The 26640-nt window shown below is 49.1% G+C and overlaps 1 protein-coding gene across 2 annotated transcripts; it reads left to right on the top strand.

Annotated features, from left to right (window-relative positions):
* Positions 1 to 527: 527 nt before the first annotated feature.
* Positions 528 to 26127, top strand: BCL9 (BCL9 transcription coactivator). Of its 2 annotated transcripts, none has more exons than XM_049782193.1 (10): positions 528 to 756; positions 1861 to 1990; positions 5046 to 5139; positions 12612 to 12887; positions 13549 to 13643; positions 15263 to 15452; positions 16466 to 16565; positions 18258 to 20493; positions 22066 to 22326; positions 23774 to 26127. In XM_049782193.1, the coding sequence occupies exons 4-10, from the start codon at positions 12835 to 12837 to the stop codon at positions 24883 to 24885; spliced, it is 4047 nt and encodes a 1348-aa protein (XP_049638150.1). In that variant the 5' UTR covers positions 528 to 756; positions 1861 to 1990; positions 5046 to 5139; positions 12612 to 12834; the 3' UTR covers positions 24886 to 26127. The 2 variants fall into 2 exon arrangements, with proteins under 2 accessions (XP_049638150.1, XP_049638149.1); XM_049782192.1 differs by having other exon boundaries at positions 13549 to 13865.
* The last annotated feature ends 513 nt before the right edge of the window (positions 26128 to 26640 follow it).

Raw genomic sequence — 26640 nt, 5'->3', positions numbered from 1 at the left:
TTTTCCCTTGCTTCCCTAAAACTGCTGTCTTGGGAACGTACCCATTCAGCTTTGGTGACAGCCACATGCTTCATCAGGCAGCAGAAGCGAGTACTTGATGTGTCCAAGTTGTTTCTTGTCTGGGTTTGGGTTTTCTATTATCTTTTGTTTGTTTGTTTTTTGTTTGTGTCTTTTACTTGGTCTGTGCTCAGGATTAACTCCGGATTTTGCACTCGGAAATTACTCCTGGCAGTGCTTGGGGGAGCATATGGGATGCTGGGGATTGTACCTGCAAGGCAAGCACCCTACTTGTTGTACTATCTCTCAGGCCTTGGGTTTTCTGTTACTTTTGAAAGAGGATACCTTCTCCCCACTTACTGGCAAGACAGTGATAGTGATGACAGTTATAGAAATGCAAGCAAAGGTCCCCATGGGAGCAAACTGTGTTTGCCTGTGCCACGAATGCTAAGCTGAGCTGATGCCTACGCAGTTTGTATGACCTTGGACATGGTCCTTCGCTTCCTGGTTGCTTTAGTTTTCAGGGGAGGGGGGAGCCTGGCTTTGGGTTCTGCCCTTGGGGCTATAGTTATTGGATGCGGAGGAACTTCCTGTGCCCTGGGTCAGAGGTTCTTAATCCTCTGAGTCCCATGTTCCCCTTTAGTGGACTAATAAAGCACCATTCCCCTTTTAAGGCATCTGTCTTTTAAATGTGTGAAATAAATTATGTAGGATCACAAACGGCATGGAAGCAGTTATCAGGATGTATAGACACACGTGGTAAGTCATCTCTTTCTGACATGTTAGTGAAAGGTATCTGCTGGCTGACTACTGTGGTTGGGAGGAGAGATGAGCGTATTATAGAGCTGGGGAAACTGTTTTGTGGCCACTCTCATAATATGGTCATGGTGTGACTAATACAGCCACTGATGGCACTCACATTCTACTCTGAAGGCAGCATTTACTTTTCTTAGAGGTTATTGACTCTGAAGATCCAAGTTTTTTTCTGGCAAGTTCAGTTGCTGCTCTGCCTGCTCCCTCGTGTGTCTCTACCAGACAAGGAACACCAGGCTAAGAATTTCTGGCTTTGTGGGGCCAGAGCAGATAGGGTATTAGTTTTGCATGTGACCAAACTGGGTTCTATCCTCAGCATCTTATATTGTTCCAGGTGTGATTCCTAAGTGCAGAGCAAAAAAGAGTAATCTGAGCGTCTCTGGGTGTGGCCCAAAAATAAGAGAAAGGAAAAAAAGAGTTTCTGCTCTAAGGGCCAGAGAGATAGCACAGGGATTAGGTGCTTGCCTTGTATGTGGGTGACCACAGTTTACTCCCAGTCACATTATAGTGTCCCCCAGCATAGCCAGGACTAATCCCTGAGCCCAGAGCCAGGAGAAAGCCCTGAGCACCACCAGGTATGACCCTTCAAATTAAAAATTAAAAGAAAAATAGTACTACTCTTGGCTGACAGGTTTCTCAATGTTAAACTCTCTATGGTCTCTTGCATTTTAGGCTTTGCAATGTCTTTTCAGTTTCTCCAACATACTAAGAGCAGGACATTGAGAAGATTTGAGATAAATGTACCTTTGGCAACTTGGGGTGACTATTCTTATTTAGATAAAAAGAAAGATGGAAGCATTCCAGCAATACTTTTGTGCTTCTTTAACTGCATCCCTTCTCCAGCCTTAACCGAATAGGTTTGGGTGGCAGTGTTCTAACTCCTTCCATCTTGGGTTTTGGTGCTTTTGCCCTCCTTCCTCGATTTTACCATCTTATTACCTTACTATTTCTTCTCCCAAGCATTCATGCCCATGCAGCAGTTGGGGAGTGGCTGGCTCTCTTTGCAGTCAGTTTTGGAGTGTGAACTTTTTTTTTTTCCCATCCCCGTAGGACCAAAAGTGGGACTAGCTGGTACGGCTTCTGTTTGACTTCAGAATTCCCTCCGGGAGGACAGAAATCAATCTGGAAAGTTCTTCTGTGTCCCAATGTCGAAGAGAGAGCGAATTTGACTTCTTGGAAGGTAAAGAATGTCATAATGTTCACATAATTCCTCTAAGTTAGCATATGTCAGCTTTTTGGGCCACACCCAGTGATGCTCAAGGGTTACTCCTGGCTATGCGCTCAGAAATCGCTCCTGACTTGGGGAACCATATGGGGCACCAGGGAATGGAATCCCGGTCCATCCTAGGTTAGCACGTGCAAGAAAATGCCCTACCGCTTGCACCACTGCTCCGGCCCCATGTCAACTTTTTTATGTCGGAATCTGGTCTGTTTCTTGTCAGTTCATTATTGTAGAGTTCCCAAGCAAAGGCCATCAAGTCAGATGTAACTCACAGCTGGAGTAATGCAACTGCCCCAGACTTTCCTATAGGCTTGCTTCCTCCTAGGAAAGGCCATTGATGAGAACTCAAATGGGTATTTACCTTCTCACTGGAATTAGTGATTGGAATAAATCCAAGGTTCACTGTGCCTTATGGGTCTGCTGAGTTCCTGTTGGGTATTGGGTGCTGATTCAGTGAGCCACACAAAGCAGGGACAGGGTTTAATCAGCCTTTATAATAGGTTTGTGATATATGGGGGCCTATAGACTATTTCTCTGGGGGTGGTTGGTAATAGAGGATTTTGCAGAGAAGAGAGATTTGTGCTGAAATGTTGCTGAGGATAGCCATTATTTAAAACGAGCATGTTGAACTTTGTTTCAGATGCTGAAATGTTGTCAGCTTTTTGGTCTGATTAAAAAAAAAATTTATGCCTGTCTCTCCCTCTGACTCATAGCATGATCACACTCATTTGTGGAATATTAAGAAAGAAAAGATAGCATGGTAATAATATCCAAAGACAAGAGAAACGAGGGCCAGGAGGACCAGTCTATGGTAGGAAGCTTGCCACAAATAGCGGGGAGTACAGTTGGGGCAAAAAAGGGAACTACTATGACAATGATAGTTGGAAATGATCACTCTGGACAAGAACTGGGTGCTAAAAGGAGATAAAGGTGCATGCATGATACCCCTTCAGTAGCAATATTGCAAACCATAGTGCTTTGTGTGTGTGTGAGAATGAGAGAGAGAGAGAAAGAGAGGGAGGGAGGGAGGAGAAGGAAAGAGGGGAGAGAGGAGAGAAAGGAGAAAGAAGAGAGAATGAGAATGTCAGAGAATGTCACAGGTGTGGGGGGTTCAGGAAAATGGACATTAGTAGTGGGAAATGTGAACTGGTGAAGAGTATTAACATTGTAGGATTGAAGCTGAATCATGAACAACTTTGTAGCTGTATCTCATGGTGATTCAATTAAAGAATTTCTTCAAGGAAGAAGTTTTTATTTGCCTACTAAAGTCGGTTAACTCAGAGGACAGTGGGTCTATTTTCACCCTTGGAGAATGAAAACAAACACTAGAATTTTTTGTTCGGACCAAGGATGTTTTACATATGTGTGGTTTTGTTTTCTTTGCTCCCCACCTTGGGGAAAGATTGGCTCTTCCTGCAGAGCACTTTTCTTCCCAGAGCAAGCCTTTTAGCAGTTGGCACAAGAGAAATTAAGAAGGAACTAGGAATGAAATCCTGAGGCCTTTTAGTTCCACATGCTAAGCCTTTTATGGAGCAGTGGTCACAGCACAGAAACGAACTTTCGTTAAACATGACATAGTTGTAAACTTGACTTCTCGAAGCAGGAAAGTGAGATGGAGCCCCGGGAGAGTTGAAGTCGAATCCTTGAGGTGATTCCCAACTCGGTCAGATTAATTGCAGTGAGGAATTTATTTAAACTGTGGTGATGATTTCATAGTCTCTTTGTAAAGATTCCTAAGTAATTTGGTCTTGGAGCATCCTGGGATTTGGTCCTTCTTTGCCATTTCAAAACTGTAATTCTAGGCAAAGGGGGAGGTTCGGTGTCACAACTCAGGCTTACAAGGGCCATTTGAGTAACTGCTCTGTGTGGCTCCTAACACTCTGAGTGTCAGTGCCTTAGTGTTTAGGTCACTTGGTGTTAGGCGCACAGCAGGCCTAGTGTGATGATCACAGGGATCATCTGGCGGACTGATCTGCCCACGCTCCCTTGCCATGGTTTGGAAGTAGAATTTCTGGCTGTGCTTGCCATTGAGCATTGCTGTGGAGGCTAGAGAAAAACTGTGGATATGCCTCATTGGTTCTGTGGCTCATCTCAGATGCATCCTGAGAATCTGACTCCCCATGGCTGACAGCCCCAAGTCTGTCCTAATTTTCTTTTTTTTGTTGTTTTTTTGTTTTTTTGTTTGTTTTTGTTTGTTTGTTTTTGGGTCACACCCGGCAGTGCTCAGGGGTTACTCCTGGCTCTCTGCTCAGAAATAGCTCCTGGCAGGCACAGGGGACCATATGGGACACCGGGATTCGAACCAACCACCTTTGGTCCTGGTTCGGCTACTTGCAAGGCAAATGCTGCTTTGCTGTCTCTCTGGGCCCAAGACTGTCCTATTGAGAAAGGGACAGGAACAAAACTCTGAGGTGGTTTTGAAAAAGTCCAGCGTTTGCTTTGGCTATACCCCATGCTGCTGAGGGGACCATATGGGGCCAACTCAAGGTTCCTGCAGGTGAGCCCTGCACCCTCCACTTTCACCCTTTGTGCCCTGCTCCAGTGTTTCGAGGCCATGAATCTAAAAAGTGGGAAATTACACTTAGTTGTCTTTAGTACACATTGGGGAAGAAGGAATGACAGATGGGCCTGGAAAAAGACTTGTGGCTTAAATAGTGCAACTTCTTACATCTGAAGTTGACCCCCTTTTAGTGGGTGCTAATAGCAGCCCCTTAAATGAATATCATGATGAAAAAAGTGTTCTAAAGTATTAAGCAACAAAATGATACTCCTAGAGTCAGAACAACAGTAATACAGTGTGGTAGGGAGTTTGCCTTGTACTCAGCCAACCTGGGTTTGATTCCTAGCATCTCACTGGGAGTGATCCCTAGTGTAGAGCCTGGAATATGCCCAGAGCACAGTTGGGTATGGCCCAAACAGCAGCCCTCCACCTCAAAAAAAAAAAAAAAAAAAAAGAATACTATTGGTTTTTGTAAAACTCACCTGGAAACATTTCCTCTTTGTCCTCCCCAAGGTGAGGTCCCTCCAAGGAAGGGGCACCTGGACGGACCCTTGGGCCACCGCCCCTCCAGGATGAGCTCTGCACAGTCCTGACCCACGGGGTTTTGGTGAGTATCTGATGGCAGCTGAGCTCCAAAGCATGCTAGGCTTAACTGGTATCAGGGAAGACCTACCATTTCTGTGAGCATGTATGGCATGCCTGGCTCTGAGTAAGTGCCCTCAGTTTAGGGTGCACAGATGTGGCTTGGCGCCTGGGAGAGTGACATTTGTCTTGCTGTGAGCCCACCATCGCACATAGCAGCATCTGTGGTTTCACTGTCATGGGTCATGTGAAGGGAAAGTACAAGGTTCTGTGTAGGAACATTGCCTGGTTTGGGGGTATTACGTCTTGCAGGACACCTCTGTCTCCCCCAAGAATTTAACTCTTCAGTGACAATGCTCAGGCACAGTATGGGAGTCAAAGCTGAAGGACACAGGTAGTTTTGTGGGAGAGGCTCTCTGAGATGGAGTCACCTTCCATCATGTGTGTGTGTGTCTGTGCGCGTGCAAGTGGGTGTGTGTGTGTGTTTTATGTGACTGTGAACCAAGCTGTGAGCATACTGGCAGTGTTGGGCAGAGCATACACCAGCCAAGGGAGTGGAGAATGCAGAGAGTGGGTCTGGAAGTCCAGAGTGGATGTTATGAGGAAGCAATGCCTAGGATAGGAGAAATGGAGAAGAGTGACCAATGGCAATTTGAGCAGAAATCAGGATCTGCCCTCAGTAGTGGGGATGGGAGTAGGAACAGGTACATTGTTTAAAGAGCATGTGGTGAACTTGAGAAGACTCACAGGATTGATTTTGTGGAGGAAATTGGCTCAGAAGGGGAAGAAGATCCAGAGCTGGATTTTGCTCTGTACCTCTTTTTTTTGGAGGGGGGCATTAGACCCACACCCAACAGTGTTCAGGGGGTACTCTTGGCTCTGTGCTCAAGAATCAATGCCGGAGGTGCTCAGGAACCATATAAGATGCTGGGGATTGACCTGGCTGCTTATTAGGCAGATGTCCTCACTGTGCTATCCTTTTGGCCCCTGCACTTACTTAATTTTAAAGTGGAGACTGGTTAGAAGCATCCAGTAGTTTCAGAACACAAAGGGAATTTCCAGAGTAATGCAGCTAATGAGAATGCCCAGGAGGCTGGGTGTGGCGGGGGAGGTGGGGGTGACATGTAAAACACCTCAGAAAGGGGCATCATTTGAGTTCTTAGGCCTCAGGTTTGCAGCCATGTTGGTGAGGATGTTTTTCTGTTAGGCTCTGGGCAAGGCCAGAGGTGGGAGTGGTGGGCAGGAGTGAGGGTGTAACTGGAGGGTAGAAGGTCTGAAGGGTCAGGAGTAAAAATTGGGGAGGTAGGGTTAGCCTTTGTCTCATGGTGTGCTCTCATGCTTCACTGGAGCTCCTGGATGTTGTGTTCCAGCTCACTTCAGCTTCTGGTGGTGATAGAGTGTGAGAGAATGGCCATAGGCCCTGGATGAGCTCCTGTTTTTCTGTTTCTAGGGATCAGACCAACTTTCAGGGTCTTGATTCCATGACCTCAGATGGGAAGGAAGAGGTGCTGGCTTTCTGGGACTGGATTAGGGATACTACATGAATTCCCAGCGAAGAAGAAGCAAACCTTATATGTTATTTAAGGAAAACAGAGATGGGCCTTTGATCTCTGGTACACTATATAGTCTCCTGAGCTCCTCCTGCAGAGCCAGGAGTAGCTCTCTAAGCACATCTGGGTTTGGCCACAAGGCAAAGTGAAAAGATAACCCAGGGGGCCGGCGAGGTTGCGCTAGAGGTAAGATGTCTGCCTTGCAAGCGCTAGCCAAGGAAAGGACCAAGGTTCGATCCCCCGGCATCCCATATGGTCCCCCCACGCCAGGGGCAATTTCTGAGCAGTAGCCAGGAATAACCCCTGAGCATCAAATGGGTGTGGCCTGAAAAACCCCCCCAAAAAAAAAAGAAAGAAAGAAGGCAGTGTACTTACCTTGCATGTGGATGACCTGGGTTCAATCTCTGTCATGCCATGTGGTCTCCTTAGTGCTCCCCGGAGTGATTCCTGAGCACAGAGGCAAAAACTAATCATGATTATCACCATCTGTGCCCCACCACCCAAAAAAAAATTAAATCACACTAAACAAAAATACACTAAACACAAAAACAAAGAAAAACATTGTATAAGTACTCAAAGAGTTAAGAGAGATTATTATATCCAGGGAAGTTTCTCTGGACTATATAATTAAGCTTTTTTCATGGTTTAAGCAGGGATCCTCAAACAATGGCTCATGGGGGTCACATGCGACCCACCAAGGACACTTATTTGGCCTGCTGGGTGTTTTTGCCATTGCTGCCTGTCCTGCTTGACTTGTCCAGGGCCCACAGTGCGCATGTGTGGGATGTGCGCTGCACTCTCCAATCCCCCTCCATCTCTGTATCTCGACTCCTCTCAGTTTCAGGCAGGAGTTCTCAAACTGTGACCTGCAGGCCACTAATGTTCATAGTTTTGTTTGTTTGTTTGTTTTTAACTATAGTCAGGCCCTCCAACACAGCGAACTGGCTTTATTTAAAAAATTTGAGGACCCTAGGTTTAAGGGGAGGTTCCCATAGAACTTAGATGTGGTGGTGCTGTAACTGGGTCTGGCAATACTCAGAGGGGGAGCGAGCAACATGCATTGGGAAGTGAACCTGGGGCCCCACACTTTCTTTTGGTTTTTGGGCCACACCTGGCAGCGCTCCGGTTACTCCTGGTGCTGTGCTCAGAAATCACTCCTGGCAGGCACGGGGACCATATGGGATGCCGGGATTCGAACCCGTTGGTCCTGAGTCGGTTGCTTACTTGCAAGGCAAATGCCCTACCAATGTGCTATCTCTCCGGACCTAGGGCCCCACACTTTCAAGGCAGGTATCTCATTAGGTGCTCAATCATTTAAGCTGTATCCCAACTCCAAATTAACCATTGTGGAAGGAATTTTTTTTTTTTATCTTTAAAGCAAAACAGTTGAACATTAAAAAGAATAAGACTGTATTGAGTCACTGTTAATTACAAAATTATTCATAATTGAACTTTAGGCATACAATATTTCAACAACAGTCCCTTCACCTCTATCCACTGCCTTCCACCAGTGTCCTCAGTTTTTCTTCTGCCCCCAACCTGCCTCTATGGCAGGAACTTTTTTTCTTTTTTCCTTTTAGGCACTGTGGTTTGCAATATTGTGAAAGCGTAGTGAAATATAGTGAAAGGGTATTATGCATATCACTTTTATCCCCTCTCAGCACCCAGTCCTGGTCTAGAGCAACCACTTCCCTCTATCATTGTCAAAGTAAACCCTTTCCAGACCTTTTCTCCCTTCCAAAACAGTAGTAGGCTTCCTACTAAGGACTAGTTCTCCTGCTCTTACTTTTTATTATCTTTGAGTTATAGTTATTCCCCTACTATTTCTTTTATATATCACATATGAGTAAGATCTTTCTGTGTCTGACCCTCTCCCTCTTACTCATTTCATTCAGCATGATACTTTGCAGATCCATCCCGTAGTAGAAAATTGCATGACTTCATCTTTTCTAATATCGGGCTAGTATTTTGTTGTGTATATGTGCCATTATTTCTTTATCTGACTGTCTGTTCTTGGGCACTTGAATTTTTTTCCAGTTTTGGCTATTATAAATAGTGCTGCAATGAACATAGGAGTGTCTTCTTTTCTGCTTTGTATTTTGGGACTCTTGTGGAATAGCTGTCATAGCTATTGGAAGCTCAATCCCTAGATTTTTTTTATTTTTATTTTGGGCCAAACCTGGTGATGCTCAGGGGTGACTCCTGGCTATGCACTCAGAAATCGCTCCTGACTTGGGGAAGCATATGGGATGCCAGGGGATTGAACCCCGGTTTGTCCTGGGTCAGCCACAGACAAGGAAAATACCGCTGTACCATCGCTTTGGCCCTTCAATTGCTAGATTTTTTTTTTTGATGCATTTTTATATTGCCTTCCAGAAGGGCTGGACCATTTGACATTCTAATCAGCAGTGAATGACATGAAATTTCCCCCCATTTCCATGCCAGCAGTGGTTATTGTTCTTTGTGGTGAGTGCCAGTCTCTGGTGTGAGGTTATATCTTATTGTTTTGACTTGAATTTCTCTGATGGTTTCTCTATGCTTTTTGGATGTTTGTATTTCTTCTTTGGGGAAGTTCATTTTAATCTCTTCTTGTTTTTTTGTTTTTTTTTTAAATGAGATTGTATTTTTTTTCTTAAAAGCTCTATCAGTGCTTTATATAGCTTAGGTATTAAACCTTTATCAGATGAGTGATGGGCAAATAAGCTCTCTCAGTCTGTAGGCTGTGTTTCTGGTCCTCAGTATATTCAGTGTCATGGAGAGTTATGCTTATGTTTATGTTTTCCTTTATATACTTTATGGATTCAGTCTCATGTCAAGGTTTGATCCGTTTTGATTTGATGTTTGTACACAGCATTCAGAAAGGTCTGAGTTCATTTCTCTGAATATGGCTGATCAGTGTTCCCAGCACCACTTACTGAAGCCTTTCCTTGAACACTGATCTTCAAATTTGGGGGCCAGTCTTCATCTTTGTAACTTTATGGGAAGAAATTTGGCAGAATTTATTGCCTGTTGATGCTGAGTGTTTTCGTATCAGAAAGACTAAAGCCAGGGGCAACTTATTTCAAAAACTTTCTTCTACAGGGAACTGAAAGCCTGAATCTGATTTCTCATCACTAAGTGAGCCAACATGTCTCTTTCAACCTCTAGAGCAGGGGTCTCAAACTCTCGGCCCTCCATACAACATTTTGTGGTCCGAGGTCGGCCTTCAAATATCGCGGCATTCACAATTATTCGCTTACCGAATAATCGCAATAAAAATCGCATTAGTAAGAAAAAAATCACATTAAACATTCGCATACCCTGAGCATTTCCGTTCAGGGTATGCAAATGTTTAATGCGATTTTTTGTGATTTATTTTCTTACTAATGCGATATTTTATTGCGAATATTCGGTAAGCAAAATCCCTTATGCGGCCCTGCCTCACCCCGACTTTGCCTCCTGCGGCCCCCAGGTAAATTGAGAGAGAGAGAGAGAGAGAGAGAGAGAGAGAGAGAGAGAGAGAGAGAGAGAGAGGGAGCGAGAGAGAGAGAGAGAGAGAGGGAGTGAGAGAGAGGGAGTGAGAGAGAGAGAGAGAGAGAGAGAGGGAGAGGGAGCGAGAGAAGAGAGAGAGAGAGAGAGAGAGAGAGATTCGAGGGCACCAATTAGAAGTCTGGAGGTTGCCATCCGTGCCCAAGTATGCCCTTCATTCATCCATAAAATGCCTGTTGACCAAGGTTGGGTGAATTGTGAGAGTAAGAAACTGTATGTTAGAAGCACTTTGAATGTAAGTGTGTTTCATGTTCCCAGTGTTAAAATTAGAAATGGTCTTTGCTGCCAGCTCATCAGAAATGCCTGGCAGATGAACAAAGTGACTGGATATTTGTCCTAGGTTTTGAGTCCCTTCAGAGGAGTGAAACACACGTTCTTCATGCCACTGAGAATTATAGATCATATTGAATTGTTAGAGAAAAGCCCAAGGTCTTGTCTTCAAAATACATGGTTTTCATTGGGAGATTGAACATGAAATGTTGGATTGTTCACTGTGACTTGAGGTTGAGTGTCAGAATGTGTGGGAGAAACAGAAAGGACCAGAAAAAGCTGGAGCAGACAGCTTGTGTAGGTGCTGACTACTTTCCTTCTCAAGGCACTGGTGACCGGCTAGGTGAGAGTCATCTGCCACTTCACCTTTATCAGTAATTCCTGATATTTGGTATGAGGCTGCAAAAATAGTTTATAATTCTGTGTATCAAACTTGACAACCGAATTCAGTTTATTTTTAGTTTTAGTTTTTTTGGGCTTTTGGGTCACACCCAGCAGTGCTCAGGGGTTCCTCCTGGTTCCATGCTCAAAAATCGCTCCTGGCAGGCTCGAGGGACCATATGGGATGCCGGGATTCGAACCACTGTCCTTCTGCATTAAAGACAAATGCCTTACCTCCATGCTATCTCTCCGACCCCAACAATCAGTTTTATAGCCCAAAATTGGGGTGAGGGAACTGAAGGCAATGGAGGATAAAAATACCACCTTAAGGGGCCGGGAAGGTGGCGCTAGAGATAAGGTGTCTGCCTTGTAAGCTCTACCAAGGAATGGACCACGGTTCGATCCCCCGGCGTCCCATATGGTCCCCCCAAGCCAGGGGCGATTTCTGAGCACATAGCCAGGAGTAACCCCTGAGCGTCAAATGGGTGTGGCCCAAAAACCAAAAAAAAAAAAAAAAAATACCACCTTAAATATAATAAAGATAAAAAAAAATTTTAGGATATTTTCTCTTAAGATCAATATGGAAATACTCCATCAATTTTATTCTGATACATTTTTCTATTAAAAAAATAGATGATGTCATTGTGTGTACTCAAACTTTACATAAATTCCTGCAGCATCTCAGATAAGATAGCTGGGACTATTAGACATTCCTAAATGAAGACATAAAATTTTCACTCCTGGCAATGATTATACTCTAGGCCAGATAGATTTTCTCAGTTAGGTCCCATGTTTTGAGTCTCAAAGTCTATGTTAACAATAACCCCTGAACTGCTTTTGCATTCCTTTGATCATTTGGTCTCCAATCCTGCTTCTGATGGTCACCATCAGTCCTGTACTCCTTCAAGTAAAGTTCCAGGAGGCAGGGATGATTCTGGCTACGAGTGACCCATCTTATGGTTGCCCAAGGAGGGCCAGGAATATGGGACGTCGATTTCCCTGCAGCAGACTTGCCCTTCCTCCCTAAAGGGCTTTTTTGTTTGTTCTTGATCTAGGTTCAGAAATATTTTCTTGACCTTTATGCTTTACATTAGCCTTGCAAATTGACTCTAGAAAGTCTCATTGCCTTCAGAGCTATTCTTTTGCCACCCCCATCATGGGCCGTTGCCATTCTTGCCCATGCTGGCAGTGCCACCATTAAGCAGTGAGCACAGGAGACCTGCGCTCAGCATGATTTAATAGAAAGATCATAGCGGTCAGGTGGCAGAACCGATTATATCGGGTACTGGCTCAGTGGCTGGTTGCAGAAGTACCCTCCTTCCACCCCAAGACCCTGCAACTATAAATACAGATTAATTTGGGGCATGGTCTGAAATTGGGATGTGCTCATTACTTTGTGATGTCACCGTTTGAATCAGAGGTGAAATCGTTGCTATGGATGTGGAGTACCCAGGGGTTTTGAAGCATCTAAGTTTGATGGCTTTTGTATTTGGACGTGGGGAACTGCAAGGGAGATGCCTCTGTTCTTCTCTGTGCCCAACGAGGCTTGGGGCACAATGTGGGGGAGGTCTGTAACAAGTCTCGGCCACTCTTCAGTGTTGCCAGAACCCCCCTCCCATGCCTTTGAGAAGCATCTGAATGTCACGTTTCCTTCACCCCCGAAAGTGGGGCAAGGATGCTCCAACTGCTGCCCAATCTACCCCTGCTCCAAGGGGGTTGGTTCCGTTTCTGACTCTGCCCCCATCTTTCTCGGTTCTCTCTCCCACAGTGTGCCCTGGAGATGCGAGATTCTCCTTTGGTGGCAGGAGGCACACACCCAGAGAATGCTGGAGCCGCAGCAGGGAAGGAGCCACTTCCACAGCAGAGAAAAGCGGCGAGGAAAAAGGAGCTAAGGGACGCGCCCAGCCAGCAGCGGCCCCCGCCCCTGCCCTCAGCAGCTGTCCCTGCTGCTGCCCACCCTGTTCGTGATTGCCAGCTCAGGGCTTCAATCAATGCATCCCAGTAACCCTAAAGTGAGGAGCTCTCCATCGGGAAACACACAGAGGTAAGAGTGTGCCTGGGGTCCTCGAAGAGTGGGGGAGACCTGCCCAGTTCAGTGGGGCTTGGATCCTGAACAGACTTGTGTCCTTGCATTAGTCTTTGTGGGAGTTCAGAACTGACCTCTCCTGGCCAGACCCGAGCTTGGCATCGAGCCCACCTGCCACTGTGTGGCCAGGTTGCCAGTAGAAGGCAGGCTTCTCTGGGAGGAGGCTCCTGCCCCATCTGTGGAGCTTTTCTTTCTGCCTTATGCACTTTATTCAAGTCTCCATCAGCCCCTGGGACATGCCCAAGTGTCTGTGGGGTTGGTGTCCCAGAGGTGTTTTCTCTCCAGCTGTGGGTCCCCAGTCTGGGCCTGCCAGCACTTTCCACCCAGGCTGACAGCTGCTGCTCCTCATGGCTGGCTGGGCGGGATTTTCATCCTGACGATGGCCTGTTTGTTTACTCAGAGCTGGGTCTGGCCCAGAGTCGCTCCTCTCTGCACATAGAAACCGCCGCTCTTTAGTGACAAATGCCCTGGAGATGGGTCCCATGTGACTCCCAGGTTGCCTGCCACCAGCTCAGAGGTGGGAGCTGGTTAGAGGGACAAGCAAGGACTGAGGTGACCCAGAGGGTGGTGGCTCAGTCCCAAGATGGTGCTGTCTCACGGCCTCTGGTCTCTTTTTCAGTAGCCCTAAGTCAAAGCAGGAGGTGATGGTCCGGCCCCCTACAGTGATGTCCCCATCTGGAAACCCCCAGCTGGACTCCAAATTCTCCAATCAGGGTAAACAGGGGGGCTCCGCCAGCCAGTCCCAGACGTCCCCCTGTGAGTCCAAGAGTGGGGGCCACACCCCCAAAGCACCCCCTGGCCCAGGTGGGAGCATGGGGCTGAAGAATGGGGCTGGAAATGGTGCCAAGGGCAAGGGGAAAAGGGAGCGAAGTATTTCCGCCGACTCCTTTGATCAGAGAGAGCCTGGGACCCCCAGCGATGACGGTGACCTGAAAGGTACGTCTACGAGCTCTGGGGACTCAGGGGCGCCGGGGCATGCTGGGAGCCATGGCCTCCCTCCTGTGCTGGAGTTCCCTGAGGGGGGACAGAGAACACTTGGGGCCCCTGTGAGGAGCGCTGACTTGGGCAGGCCAATCACTTAGGGATGGTATGGTAGTCACTTATACCCAAGCCATGCTTTGTGCTCATGAATGGGCTTGTAGCCCTCCCCAGGCCAGTGTTTTCTGGCCTCTCCTCTTACCCCTCTGATGAACCCTCCCAGGCTCTGGTTCTGTCTGTTCACTCTGCGGCCTCCTTGCTAGCTAGGCAGACATGGGAGGGAGCACTGGCATTAGGCGAGTCTGTCACGGTTTCAGGTTTTCACTTCATAGTATAAAACCCCCAGATCTTGGGCTGGACAGAAAAGATAATGGGGAAAGCATTTACCTTGCCTTTAGTTGCATATACGGTTCATTTCCCCCAGTCATAGGATCCCATGAGCCATAAACACTCCAGGATCCCTTAGCACTTTTGGGTGTAGTCCAAAAGCCCAAAATAAGCAAAACTCCAAGACTTGACCCTTGGCCAGAACATGATGCTAATATTCATGGGATGGAAGTAACGACCCCATCATCCCAATTAGATAAAGGAATCCTGGGACCTGTCCTCCTCTCTTCCCTTTCCATGTTTGTGGCTCCCCTTCCCCCCTGCTTGGAATGCCTAGATCATGCTGGGCCCTGGGACTTCAGTGCTAACAAGATAGAGGCAGCTGCAGCCACTAAGGACTGAGTGGCCTAGGGCAGGTGTCACTGGACAGGCAGTAATAATTAAGCCTGATGAGTGATAGCAGGAGAGAAGTAGGGGAACCATGAACTCAAGAGCAGGCTGGGTTGGGGAGACTGGATGGGTTCATACACACTCAAGGCTTCACCTTGACCCCATCTGGACCCCTACACTACAGTTGCCCAACCACCACAGGGTGAAACTCTGGGACATCTGAGCATCCATCACTAGATATCACCCTGGTCCTGTCACCACATCCCCAAGGCCCTGACACTGAGCTGCTCACCTGTTTGGCTGACTCTAGGAAGGATCCCTGGGCTTGTAAAGTTCTCCCCATATCTAAACCAGAAGAGCCAAGGGCATCCAGTCCAGTCCAGGAGGTGCTGCTGACAAGGGAACAGGGAAGAATGAATGTGGATACGAGTGTCTGGGTAGTAAACTTGAGGCATGTGAGTGGAGCTGAGCATTTGGCAGTCAGGAGGGTGAGAAACGGAGGCACGGCTGGAGGAGTGGAGGAGGCACCTCTCATGGTGCTTCCCTTCCCTGCTTGAGGTGGGCTTGTGTGGTGATGCTGTAAATGCTGCAGCAGAGTTGTTACTCTTTCTAGATCATGCCATTTCTCATTCTTCTAGAATGTAACTCCGCTGAACACATCAAGTCCCAAGAACCCCAGCCCACACCACACCCGATGACCCCATCCAGTGCTCCGATCCCCAGGTCTTCCACCCCTTCTCATGGCCAAACAACTGCCCCCGAACCGGCAGCCACGCAAAAGACCCCTGCCAAGGTGGTCTATGTGTTTTCTACTGAGATGGCCAATAAGTAAGTCAATGGTGTGTCTTTGTGAGTACAGAGCTAAGTACCTGTTCTCTTCTGCTGAGGAGGAACCCTTTCTTGCCCACTTCTTTAGTGACAAACGCCCTAGAGATGGGCCCTGGAGATGTGAGTCCTGGGTTGCCTGCCTCCAGATGAGGCGACAGAAACTAAGGGTCCCCCTACCCTGACTCCTCAGAGACCACAACCCGTGCTTCTTCCTTAACTTCTCTTCCAGGAGTCTTTTTCTGGTTAGACACATAAGCCTTTAAAACATGAAACAAATCAATGGCACGGTACACCCGTATCTGTTCTTTGGTGTCTCCTCTTAAATGACAGAATTTCTCTATGTCCATGTTAGTGACTATAGACTCCAAGAGAGATACCTCCGACATTTATATACTTAACTACTGGGAATATTTTGGTATAGGTGTTTCCCGGTAGAAGAACGAATTGGTGGAGTTTGCTGTTCTTATCAAAAATGTGGAAACAGGAGCCAGAGTGATAGTATGGAGTGGTAGGATGTTTGCCTTGCACACAGCCGACCCGGGGTCAATCCCTAGCACCTTATCTGGTCCCTCGAGCCAGCCAAGAATGATTCCTGAGCACAGATTCTCAGAGCTCAGGAAGGAATCATCGAGCACTGCCATGTGTGAACCTTGGATTGATGCCTCAGGTTCTAAAAGAATCCATATATTGCCAGCTGGAGGGTGTGATGATGCTTCTCTCTGAAATATGTTCCACAGTGGATTGGCTTAAGAGAAAAAAAATCTTGCTTTCTTTTAGAGCCATTCTGGAGCTGTGCTAATGGCTCACTTTTGATTTTAAAGGCTTGATTGTAAATGATAGGCTCAAATAAGTGAAGCCTTTATCTCTTCGTCTCTCACCCAGCCCTCATCCCATATTGCCAATGATTCTCTACATTTTGCCTTTTTACAGATTTTATCTGGGGTTAAAATACTTTGGAAACACATTTAGTGGGCTAGAAAGAAATGCACATGTTCTCTCTCATGTCTCTGCAGAGCAGCAGAAGCTGTATTGAAGGGCCAGGTTGAAACCATCGTCTCTTTCCACATCCAGAACATCTCTGAGAACAAGACAGAGAGAAACACAGCCCCTGTGGTATGTGGTTGGGATGGGGAATAATATTTCAGTGGCTCGACAGCATCTTTAAAAATGCAGGTAGGAACTTTCCTGTGTAGGAAAATCATCTTGATGCCTGTAAACTGCATTCTGGACATTGAACTTCATTCTGCAAGTTTATTTCTGTAGAAACACCAGTTGAGTTGGTCTTCTCCACCAGAATGCTGGCAGATAGATGAATCATTTAGGGTGAGGGTGATGAGGCAGGGTAGGTTGTGGGATAAGAGATACAAAATGAAAATGGAATCACCAGCCATCTTCAGGTGTTCTGTTTGTTACCATCTGTGGGACTCCCATGAAGGTACTAAGGAGGACAGAGTCAGCTCCCCTTTCCCAAACTAGAACTCTCCTGTTCTTTTCTAATGCCTCCTTGATGTGAAGCCTGTGCTCAAGAAACATTTGTCCTGGCCAACAAAACCACATACACAGTAGTACTAGAAGGAAATGACGGCATCCTCCACACTCCAGCTGAGAAGCCTGGAAGACCTTTGGTCCCATAGAACCATCTAGGATCTGTAGGGCTTGCCATCTGCTGCAGACATGTTCAGAGACTGAGAGGAGAACAGAATGTGGATGTTTGGGGCTCTTGTCCTCATGTCACATGGTTCTAGTGGAACTGCTCAACAAATGGACACATGCATTGTGCAATCAGAGCATCGTTCTTAAAGGCCTCTATCTGGTTGGATGGGGCGAGTGAATGAAAGCTGAGCAGTACCACAGTTTTTCAGGGGCTCCAAGGAGTGTGTGGCCTGGATTCTGCTTCTCATCTACAGTTTTAGCAGTGTTGGGGTCTGATCTAGGACCCCCACATTCTTAAATACTGACCGCACCCATGACACCTGCCATGGATGAGTGTGGTGGTTTACCCAGCATGTAGCCTGGCATTAGTAATTAGTAAATGACTTCACCTGCTAGCACCTTCGGACAGACACCGATCAAGAGACATCACGATCTGTATTGCCTCTAATATCCCACAAACATGGCCTGCCTGCTGATTCTCTCGTGATAGGCAATGTGCAAATCCTTATCGGGTATGGAGTCAGTCATCAGACTGTAAACAGAAACAAGAACTCTCAGTCCCCTGGAAACAATCGCCCACGCATGCACACACGCACTCAAAATCCACTGTACTGCTAGTGGCTCTCTTCCCTGTGTTCCCTCACCCATGGCAGACTTGTAATTGGCAGTGAGAGGTTTGCCTGCGTGATCTTTGAAGCCCAAGCAAAGTGTTAGTTGCAGTCTCCCACACAAAGAACCGAATCCCTCTAGGTCAGTAGTGCTTATTGGTCAATTGGTACTGTCCTGTTCTCGAATGCTACCCCTCCTTCCCCAGCTGTTCCCCCATAGCTGCTTATAGTGGTATTAAAACTAAGTGTTCTACATAGAAGGTGAATGTTGGGCATTAGACAGGAAGATAGAAGAGACTTGATAGAGACACAACAGCTCAGAGCATCTGTGTTTAGGGGTTTGTATGTGAGCTGTGTCTGTGAGCCATATCTGAGTTGTTCTGTGAGTCATGAGCTGTTTAAATGAACCATATCCATATGCCATGTCCATAGCAGTTGTTTCTGCTTGTGGATTCTAGGGTGGGTAACGGGTCAAATACTGCTTTCTGTGGGGTCTCCTGTCTGTTCCACTCACTGGTGCTTTCTGAATTTCTTTTGTCTTCAGAACACACAGTTGCCTGCCCTCCGAAATGACCCGAAGCCTCTGCCACAGCAGCCCCCAGCTCCAGCCAGCCAGGACCAGAATTCTTCCCAGAATCCCAGATTGCAGCCGGCGCCGCCAGGGCCGACCCCAGCCCCCAAACCCACTGCTCCTCCTCGCCCCCTGGACCAGGACAGCCCCGGACTAGAGAATAAGCTCCTGCCAACTGCAGGCAGCCCTGCCGGCACCACACCCCTGCCCCCTGACAGCACCGGGCCCAGCTCAACTCCCAACAACCGCGCCGTGACCCCCGTCTCCCAGGGAAGCAGCAGCTCCTCGGCAGACCCCAAAGTCCCTCCACCGCCCCCTGTGCCCGGCGGAGAGCCCCCCACATTGGGGGAGAACCCCGACGGGCTGTCCCAAGAGCAGCTAGAACACCGGGAACGCTCCCTGCAAACACTCCGAGACATTCAGCGTATGCTCTTCCCTGATGAGAGGGAGTTCCCAGGGGCTCCAAGCGGGGTGCCTCCACAGAACCCTGGCACACTGGACGGGCCACAAAAGAAAGCCGAAGGGCCTATACAGGCTATGATGGCTCAATCCCAAAGCCTTGGCAAGGGCCCTGTGCCCCGGACAGATGTGGGCGCCCCCTTTGGCCCCCAAGGACACAGGGACGTGCCCTTTTCTCCTGACGAGATGGTACCACCACCCATGAGCGCCCAGCCTGGGCCCCTCGGGCCCGACCACCTAGATCACATGAGCCCTGAGCAGATGGCCTGGCTGAAGTTGCAGCAGGAATTCTACGAGGAGAAGCGGAGGAAGCAGGAACAAGTAGCAGCACAGCAGTCCTCGCTGCAGGACATGTTGGTCCACCCGCATGGGCCTCGGGGCGTGGTTCGGGGGCCTCCCCCGCCCTACCAGATGCCTCCCACCGAGGGCTGGGGGCCCGGAGGTGCAGAGGCCTTTGCCGATGGGCTTGGCATGCCGCATGCGCTGCCCCCCCGGGCCATGGCACCGCACCCTAATGTCGCCGGGAGCCAGATGCGCCTCCCTGGCTTTGCAGGGATGATCAACTCTGACATGGACGGGCCCGGTGTCCCCAACCCTCAGTCACGGCCTGGCCTTCCTGGAGTCAGCTGGCCAGACGACGTGCCCAAGCTCCCAGATGGCCGCAACTACCCGCCTGGCCCTGCTGTGTTCAGTGGCCCTGGGCGAGGGGAGCGTTTCCCAAACCCCCAGGGACTGTCAGAGGAGATGTTCCAGCAGCAGCTGGCAGAGAAGCAGCTGGGTCTGCCCCCTGGCATGGGCCTAGAAGGTGCCCGGCCCGGCCTGGAATTGAACAGAATGATGCCGGGCGCCCAGCGGCACCTGGAACCTAGCAACAACCCTATTTTCCCCCGGGTCCCAGTCGAAGGCCCTCTGAGCCCCTCCAGGAGTGACTTCCCAAAGGGGATGCCCCCCCAGTTGGGCCCCGGACGGGAGCTGGAATTTGGAATGGTCCCCGGCGGGATGAAAGGGGACGTGGCACTCAATGTGGGCCTAGGCGCCAACCCTCCCATGATACCTCAGAAGCTGCGCGAGCCAGGCCCAGGCCCCGAGGAAATGCTAAAGCCACGCCCTGGTGGCGCTGAGCTGCTGCCCGCCCAGCAGAAGATGGTGCCCCTACCCTTTGGGGAGCATCCACAGCAGGAGTATGGCCTGGGCCCTCGACCCTTCCTCCCTGTGTCTCAGGGGCCCGGTGGCGGCTTGCGGAGTCTCAGAGAGCCTGTGGGGTCTGACCAAAGGACTAACAGCCGGCTCAGCCACATGCCACCTCTACCTCTCAACGCCCCCAGCAATGCCCCCAGCCTCGGCTCTGCACCACCTGGCCCGCGTGGCCTGGGCCGGAAGCCTCTGGACATCTCCGTGGCTGGCAGCCAGGTGCACTCCCCAGGACTCAACCCTCTGAAATCACCCACAATGCGCCAGGTGCAGTCACCCATGCTGGGCTCCCCTTCGGGGAACCTCAAGTCCCCCCAGACTCCGTCGCAGCTGGCAGGCATGCTGGCGGGACCGGCTACTGCTGCCTCCATCAAGTCCCCCCCTGTCTTGGGGTCCGCTGCTGCTTCGCCTGTGCACCTCAAGTCTCCATCACTCCCTGCCCCGTCACCTGGATGGACTTCCTCTCCGAAGCCTCCCCTGCAGAGCCCTGGGGTCCCCCCGAACCACAAAGCGCCCCTCCCCATGGCCTCTCCAGCCATGTTGGCAAGTGTGGAATCAGGTCAGTTGTGAGCACCGAGACCATCCATATTCACCAGCTTTCAGGAAACCTTGCCCGGTGGCTATGCTAACTGGAGGAGGAGGCCTCTGCCAGGATGGGCACAACAGTGATGGGGGCAAAGTCATTTCCTCCATGGGGTGAGGCACTGTTGTGCCCTCCTGGTGGAAAGTCTCAGCCTCAAGGATAGATCTATCAGAGGGGAACCATTGAAATGAAATGAGGTCAGGGGTTGGACTGGGCAGGAGTGAAGGAGACGCTGACCTTAACGGTTGCCAGCCCCAGCCTTATCCCTAGAACTACCTGGTCCCTCAAAGAGGCAGGAAGTACCCTTCCAGCCATAACCCACTACTCCCCCCAAAAAAGAAAGCAAGAAGGGGGATGGGAAATGCATGTCATTTTACCAAATAATTGGCGTCTGCCTAGTGAATGTGCAGTGGTGAAATCAAGATTTTTACCTGTGAATGAGCAGGCTCACACTCTTAAGGGACCCTCTCCAGAGATTCTGCAGGTAACCCTTGAGAAGGGAGAGGTTCAGTGAGGAGTCATTCTCTTAGTACCTTGTCCCAAGTCCCTTGTGAGAGAAGGGAGAGGTTGAGTGAGGAGTCATTCTCTTAATACCTTGTCCCAAGTCCCTTGTGGGAGAATGGAAAGGTTGAGTGAGGAGTCATTCTTTTAGTACCTTGTCCCAAGTCCCTTGTGGACCACTGAGTTCACAGATTAGCTGCCAGCTACAGTATTTTCCACCCCAGGGTGGCCCTACTGATGGTGGTTAGTGGCAAGCGGGCCCTGGGAGTCACTACCAGTTCTATGCAACTACACTTCAGAAAGACTGGGTCTGGTAGGATCTTGTGTCTTCTGGGTAGCAGTTTACTAAGGTGACTCAGTTGGGCTACCCTAGCTCAGGGCATCTCAGTCATCTCAGTGAAGGAAACTGGCCAAGAGTGTATAGGGATGGGGCTGAAGCGGTAGTGCAGGTGGTAGGGCTTTTGCATTGCACACACTAACCCAGGACAAACTGTGGTTCGATCCCCCAGTGTCCCATATGGTCCCCCTAGCCAGGGGCAACTTCTGAGCGCATAGCCAGAAGTAACCCCTGAGCGTCACCAGGTATCACCAAAAACCAAAAAAAAAAAAAAAAAAAAAAAAGTGTATAGGGAGATTCCCTGTTAGCTTCAGGGCATCATAAGACCAGGATTAGATTTTTTGTTGTGACCAGCATGAAAAAGCCATACATTTGTTCCACTTCTTTGCGGAGAAGCAGTTGTCAGTCCATAGACCATGTTTTATACCACTCCCCACATACCAGTTTATACTGATGTTTCTAGCACATTCCTGGTGTGTGTGTGGGGAGGTGTCTTCCCCTCTGTTGATCCATCACCTCCCAAGCCTTCCACATCCTTTCTGAGCATACACGAAGACTGACTAGGAAGATTGATGTATCATGTCCTGTGTCTAATAACATTATTGTCCTGCTACTCCATCTCCTTCCTGCCTTGCAAGCTCATAATCCTGGGCCCAGCAGCCTTTAAGAGGAATTAACTCCCTGCCTGTTCTATTATTTTTCACTTCTAGGTGGGCTACCACCTCCCACTGCCAGCCAGCCTGCCTCTGTGAATCTCCCTGGAAGTCTTCCCTCGAGCACACCTTACACCATGCCTCCCGAACCTACCCTCTCCCAGAACCCGCTCTCGATTATGATGTCTCGGATGTCCAAGTTTGCAATGCCCAGCTCCACCCCCTTGTACCATGATGCCATCAAGACTGTAGCCAGCTCTGATGACGACTCCCCTCCAGCTCGTTCTCCCAATTTGCCGTCTATGAATAACATGCCAGGTAAGCAATCCAGAATATAAGCTTAAAGAGAGGGAGAAACAACTCGGCAGCCTCCTGGGTGCCTAGAGGTGCTTAATACAGATTTTAGTGAATCGGGAGAGGTCACCATCTCAAGTGAGCTGCAAGAGAACTGAAGTGTCCTCCTCACTGGAAGTTACAGAATAGTACTAAAGGTGTAGTCAACAAAACATTTGGCAATGGTAAAAGGTTCCAGGCCCTTCGACAACCAAAGATTCTGAGATTCGAACATGTTATGAATCCAAACTTTCTGGTGAGAATAGTGTGTGTGTGTGTGTGTGTGTGTGTGTGTGTGTGTTTCAGAATGTGTGTATGTGTTTGTGTGTGTATGTGTTTCAGAATCCCCAGAGGTGAGAACAGTGTGTGTGTGTGTGTTTCAGAATCCCCAGAGAATAGTGTGTGTGTGTTTTGTGTTTCAGAATCCCCAGAGAACAGTGTGTGTGTTTCAGAATCCCCAGAGGTGAGAACAGTGTGTGTGTGTGTGTGTGTGTATGTTTCAGAATCCCCAGAGAATAGTGTGTGTGTTTCAGAATCCCCAGAGAACAGTGTGTGTGTTTCAGAATTTCCAGAATGATTCTGATAGCTCTGTGTGTGTGTGTGTGTGTGTGTGTGTGTGTGTGTGTGTGTGTGTGTGTGTGTGTGTGTGTGTGTGTATTTCAGAATCCTCATAGAACAGTGTGTGTGTTTCAGAATTCCCAGAATGATTCTGATAGCTGCTCTTCAGCCTGCTGATTACTGACTGAGGCAGGAACGGGGCTTAGGTGTCTTCATGGATGGGGTACAGGCTACAAACCACCACAGGACTCTGGCCAATGGGAAGCCTATTTGCTAGGAAAACATTTCCTCTCACATTTTCTTCTGTTCTCTTATCCCTGCCCCCACTCATTCCCTCACCCCACGTCTCTCTGAGAAGAGAGATTCTGGGTGCATAAAAATGCATGGCCAGAGGTGCCCCAAAAGGTCAGCCCAGATTCTGGCTCACTCTCCCTCTTGACACTGTCAGTATACAGCACTTACTTCCCTTCCCATGCTCAATGACATGCCACAGAAACCAGATACTTAAATGGCCCAGTGATAGTACTTTTCTTTTATTGCCTGCAGTTTCTCCTGTGTCTCCTTGAGCTGGAGTTTGATAGGCCCACTCGATGATGTGAGAGTGTTTGTGCCTTGGTGTCCCTTAGAAACAGCCCCACGTCTCGCTATTTCAGTTCTTGGTATTCAGTAACTTTTAAATTAATATTCTTCTTTTCCCAGAGAACCAAATAATCTTAAACAAGAATAGGGATTGAGACTCGCATGCATTCTCAGCATAGTGTCAGGCACATTTGACTCATCTTTTATTTGGTGGGGGCATGGCAGGTAATGTGTTTTATTAGCGTTTTTTCCAATTTTCTTTTGGCTGATTCCTTTGATGTCTTCATTTTTCTAGGAATGGGCATTAATACACAGAATCCTCGAATTTCAGGTCCAAACCCCGTGGTTCCGATGCCGACCCTCAGCCCAATGGGAATGACGCAGCCGCTTTCTCACTCCAATCAGATGCCCTCACCGAATGCCATGGCCCCCAACCTTCCCCCTCATGGAGTCCCCATGGGGCCAGGCCTGATGTCACACAATCCCATCATGGGTCATGGGACCCAGGAACCCCCGATGGTCCCTCAAGGACGGATGGCGTTCCCCCAGGGCTTCGCCCCTGTGCAGTCCCCACCTCAGCAGGTGCCCTTCCCCCACAACGGTCCCAGCGGTGGGCAGGGCAGCTTCACAGGAGCCGTGGCTTTCCCTGGAGAAGGCCCCCTTGGCCGCCCCGGCACTCTGCCCCAGAGCTCCGATGCAGCACTTTGCAAGCCTGGAGGCCCCGGGGGCCCCGACCCTTTCACCGTCCTGGGGAACAGCATGCCTTCCGTGTTCACAGACCCTGATCTACAGGAAGTCATCAGGCCTGGAGCCACGGGCATCCCCGAGTTCGACCTGTCTCGCATTATCCCCTCTGAGAAGCCAAGCCAGACGCTGCAATATTTCCCACGCGGGGATGTCCCTGGCCGCAAACAGCCACAGGCGCCAGGGCCCGGCTTTCCACATATGCAGGGGATGATGGGGGAACAGGCCCCCAGAATGGGGTTGGCATTGCCTGGCATGGGGGGCGGGCCAGTGGCAACTACGGACATCCCTCTCGGTACAGCTCCATCCATGCCTGGCCACAACCCCATGCGGCCACCGGCCTTCCTCCAGCAGGGCATGATGGGACCCCATCACCGGATGATGTCACCAGCACAATCCACCATGCCTGGCCAGCCCGGCCTGATGAGCAACCCCGCCGCACCTGTGGGCATGATCCCCGGCAAGGACCGGGGTCCTGCTGGGCTCTATACACACCCGGGGCCTGTGGGTTCCCCGGGCATGATGATGTCCATGCAGGGCATGATGGGCCCCCAACAGAACATCATGATTCCCCCACAGATGCGGCCCCGGGGCATGGCCGCTGACGTGGGCATGGGCGCCTTTAGCCAAGGACCTGGCAACCCAGGAAACATGATGTTTTAAGCTGCTACGGTTGGATGTGCCGGTCCTCGTGGAGACAAGATTGTGGGCCCGGAACAGCGTCGAGGGCATTCCAAGAGCACTGCTGGGTCCCCCCAGGAAGAGAAAGACCCGGGGGAAGGGGGCACTCAAGAATGTATGAGTCCGCGGGAACAAATGATTCAGTTCATCACAAGGCGTGGTTTTTTTAAGATTTATTTTCTAAAGATTATTTTTGTGGACTTGGGTATCCCGCGACGGCACCTGCTTTGGGGGCCGCCTTGCGTCATGCTGCGCGTTCTCTGTCCGTTTTCGTCCTTTGGACTGACTTCTCCCAGGATTCTTTTCCGGTTTCGTCTTTTTTTTTTTTTTTTTTTTTTAACCCTTGCTTTGGGCTTTATTTTTGTGTGTACTGTACTATATTGTAAAAGGGATTTTAGCCGAGATATTAGGCTTTGGGACAAGAGGAGAACAGGAATATCGGGCTGTTTACTTTTTAGGTGGAAAATCCATCTTAAGACCTTTGGACTATTTTCTTTTTGACTCCAGTGTATAGAAAAACCAAACTACGACCTCAGAGCAGAGTATTAATGAAAAGCACAAAAAAAAAAAAATAATAAAATTAAAAAAAGAAAGGAACTAAGTTCAGCGAGGGCTTGGGGGTGGGGGGACTTTTTTTTTTTTTTTTTTTTGAAAAATGATGAACTTAGGACGTTTGTTTTCAGTTCAACTGTCTGTCTGCCCAGTCTCCTGCCTCTGCATATCTCTCCTGGGCTAGCCCCTCTCAGTCCCAGCCTCTTGGCTGTGGGTCCTTCCCCACTGACCCCTGCTCTCCCCCTTTTTCCTTTCGGCAGCTGCAATACACGGTGTTCTTTGGGGGTGGGGGGGGAATCAAGCTTTGGCGTTGCCTTCCCCACTGGGCCGCCCCAGCCTCCAGTGGGAAGATCTGTCTTTGTTTGGTTGGTCCCCTTTTCTCTGTCTCCTCTTCCCAGCTCACCCTTCACAGCCTACCTGGTTTTCTGCTCTCCTTTTTCTTCAGAATTCCCAAGTGAAATCTTCTTAACGTGGGAGTGGAACAGATGCTAAAAGCTATCCAGGATTTTGGTTTATTTGTTTTCCATTTTAATTTGGTGGTTCCTTCCCTTTCCTGCCCCCCCCCCATCCCATGCGTAAAACGTTCTGTGTATCCTCCATTAAATTTGGTACAAAACCACTCACCAGAGCTGTGGTGTCAGAAAAATAAAATATATTGTTTCTTACAAAAAACGAGCAGCCCGTTCCTTTGGGTTTCTGTCAGCTTGATTCAGTGGTGCTGTGGTTTGTGGGGTGGGGAGGGGCAGCAGCACAGCACCCTCATATTGGAGCTGATAGATGGGGCAAGGCAGCCAGAGAAACATGTCAGGATGCTCCTATATTAGGTTTCTCCTGCACAGCGCATCTCAGCCACCACAGTGTCCTCGCTCTTTGCCTGTGGCTCCAAAGTTTTTCTGGTCTCCCACCCCTTTGTCATGAAAACAAATTACTCTAGGGACCCCTGAAAATCTACCTGCTCTAACATGTCAGTGCCGACTCACATTCATTGTTTCTGAATTAGCACAAATGGCAATATCATTTGTTCTGATAGGCAATGCCTCCCATCCGAGAAGATACCCATGGCTATCATCGCACTCCCCTCACCCCTGCCCCATCCCATGAGGTGCAGGTAGCCTGTCTTCTGCTTTGGCAAAGAGGAAGCTGGTTCTATTGTTGAACTTGATCCCTAAAGGTCAGTGCTTCTTC

This window comes from Suncus etruscus, chromosome 10 (assembly GCF_024139225.1).
Source record: "Suncus etruscus isolate mSunEtr1 chromosome 10, mSunEtr1.pri.cur, whole genome shotgun sequence".
NCBI classification, from domain to species: Eukaryota; Metazoa; Chordata; class Mammalia; order Eulipotyphla; family Soricidae; genus Suncus; species Suncus etruscus.
The sequence above is the reverse complement of the archived record's forward strand: the minus strand, read 5'-3'. Positions and strand labels throughout refer to the sequence as shown.

What these genes read in the sequence shown, in the direction of transcription:
- BCL9 (XM_049782192.1), top strand. Translation starts at nt 12,835, where the DNA reads ATGCATCCCAGTAACCCTAAAGTGAGGAGCTCTCCATCGGGAAACACA. An exon ending in TCTACTGAGATGGCCAATAA is followed by an intron (nt 15,453 to 16,465) that starts GTAAGTCAATGG and finishes ATGTCTCTGCAG; the next exon opens with AGCAGCAGAAGCTGTATTGA. An exon ending in AGAGAAACACAGCCCCTGTG is followed by an intron (nt 16,566 to 18,257) that starts GTATGTGGTTGG and finishes TTTTGTCTTCAG; the next exon opens with AACACACAGTTGCCTGCCCT.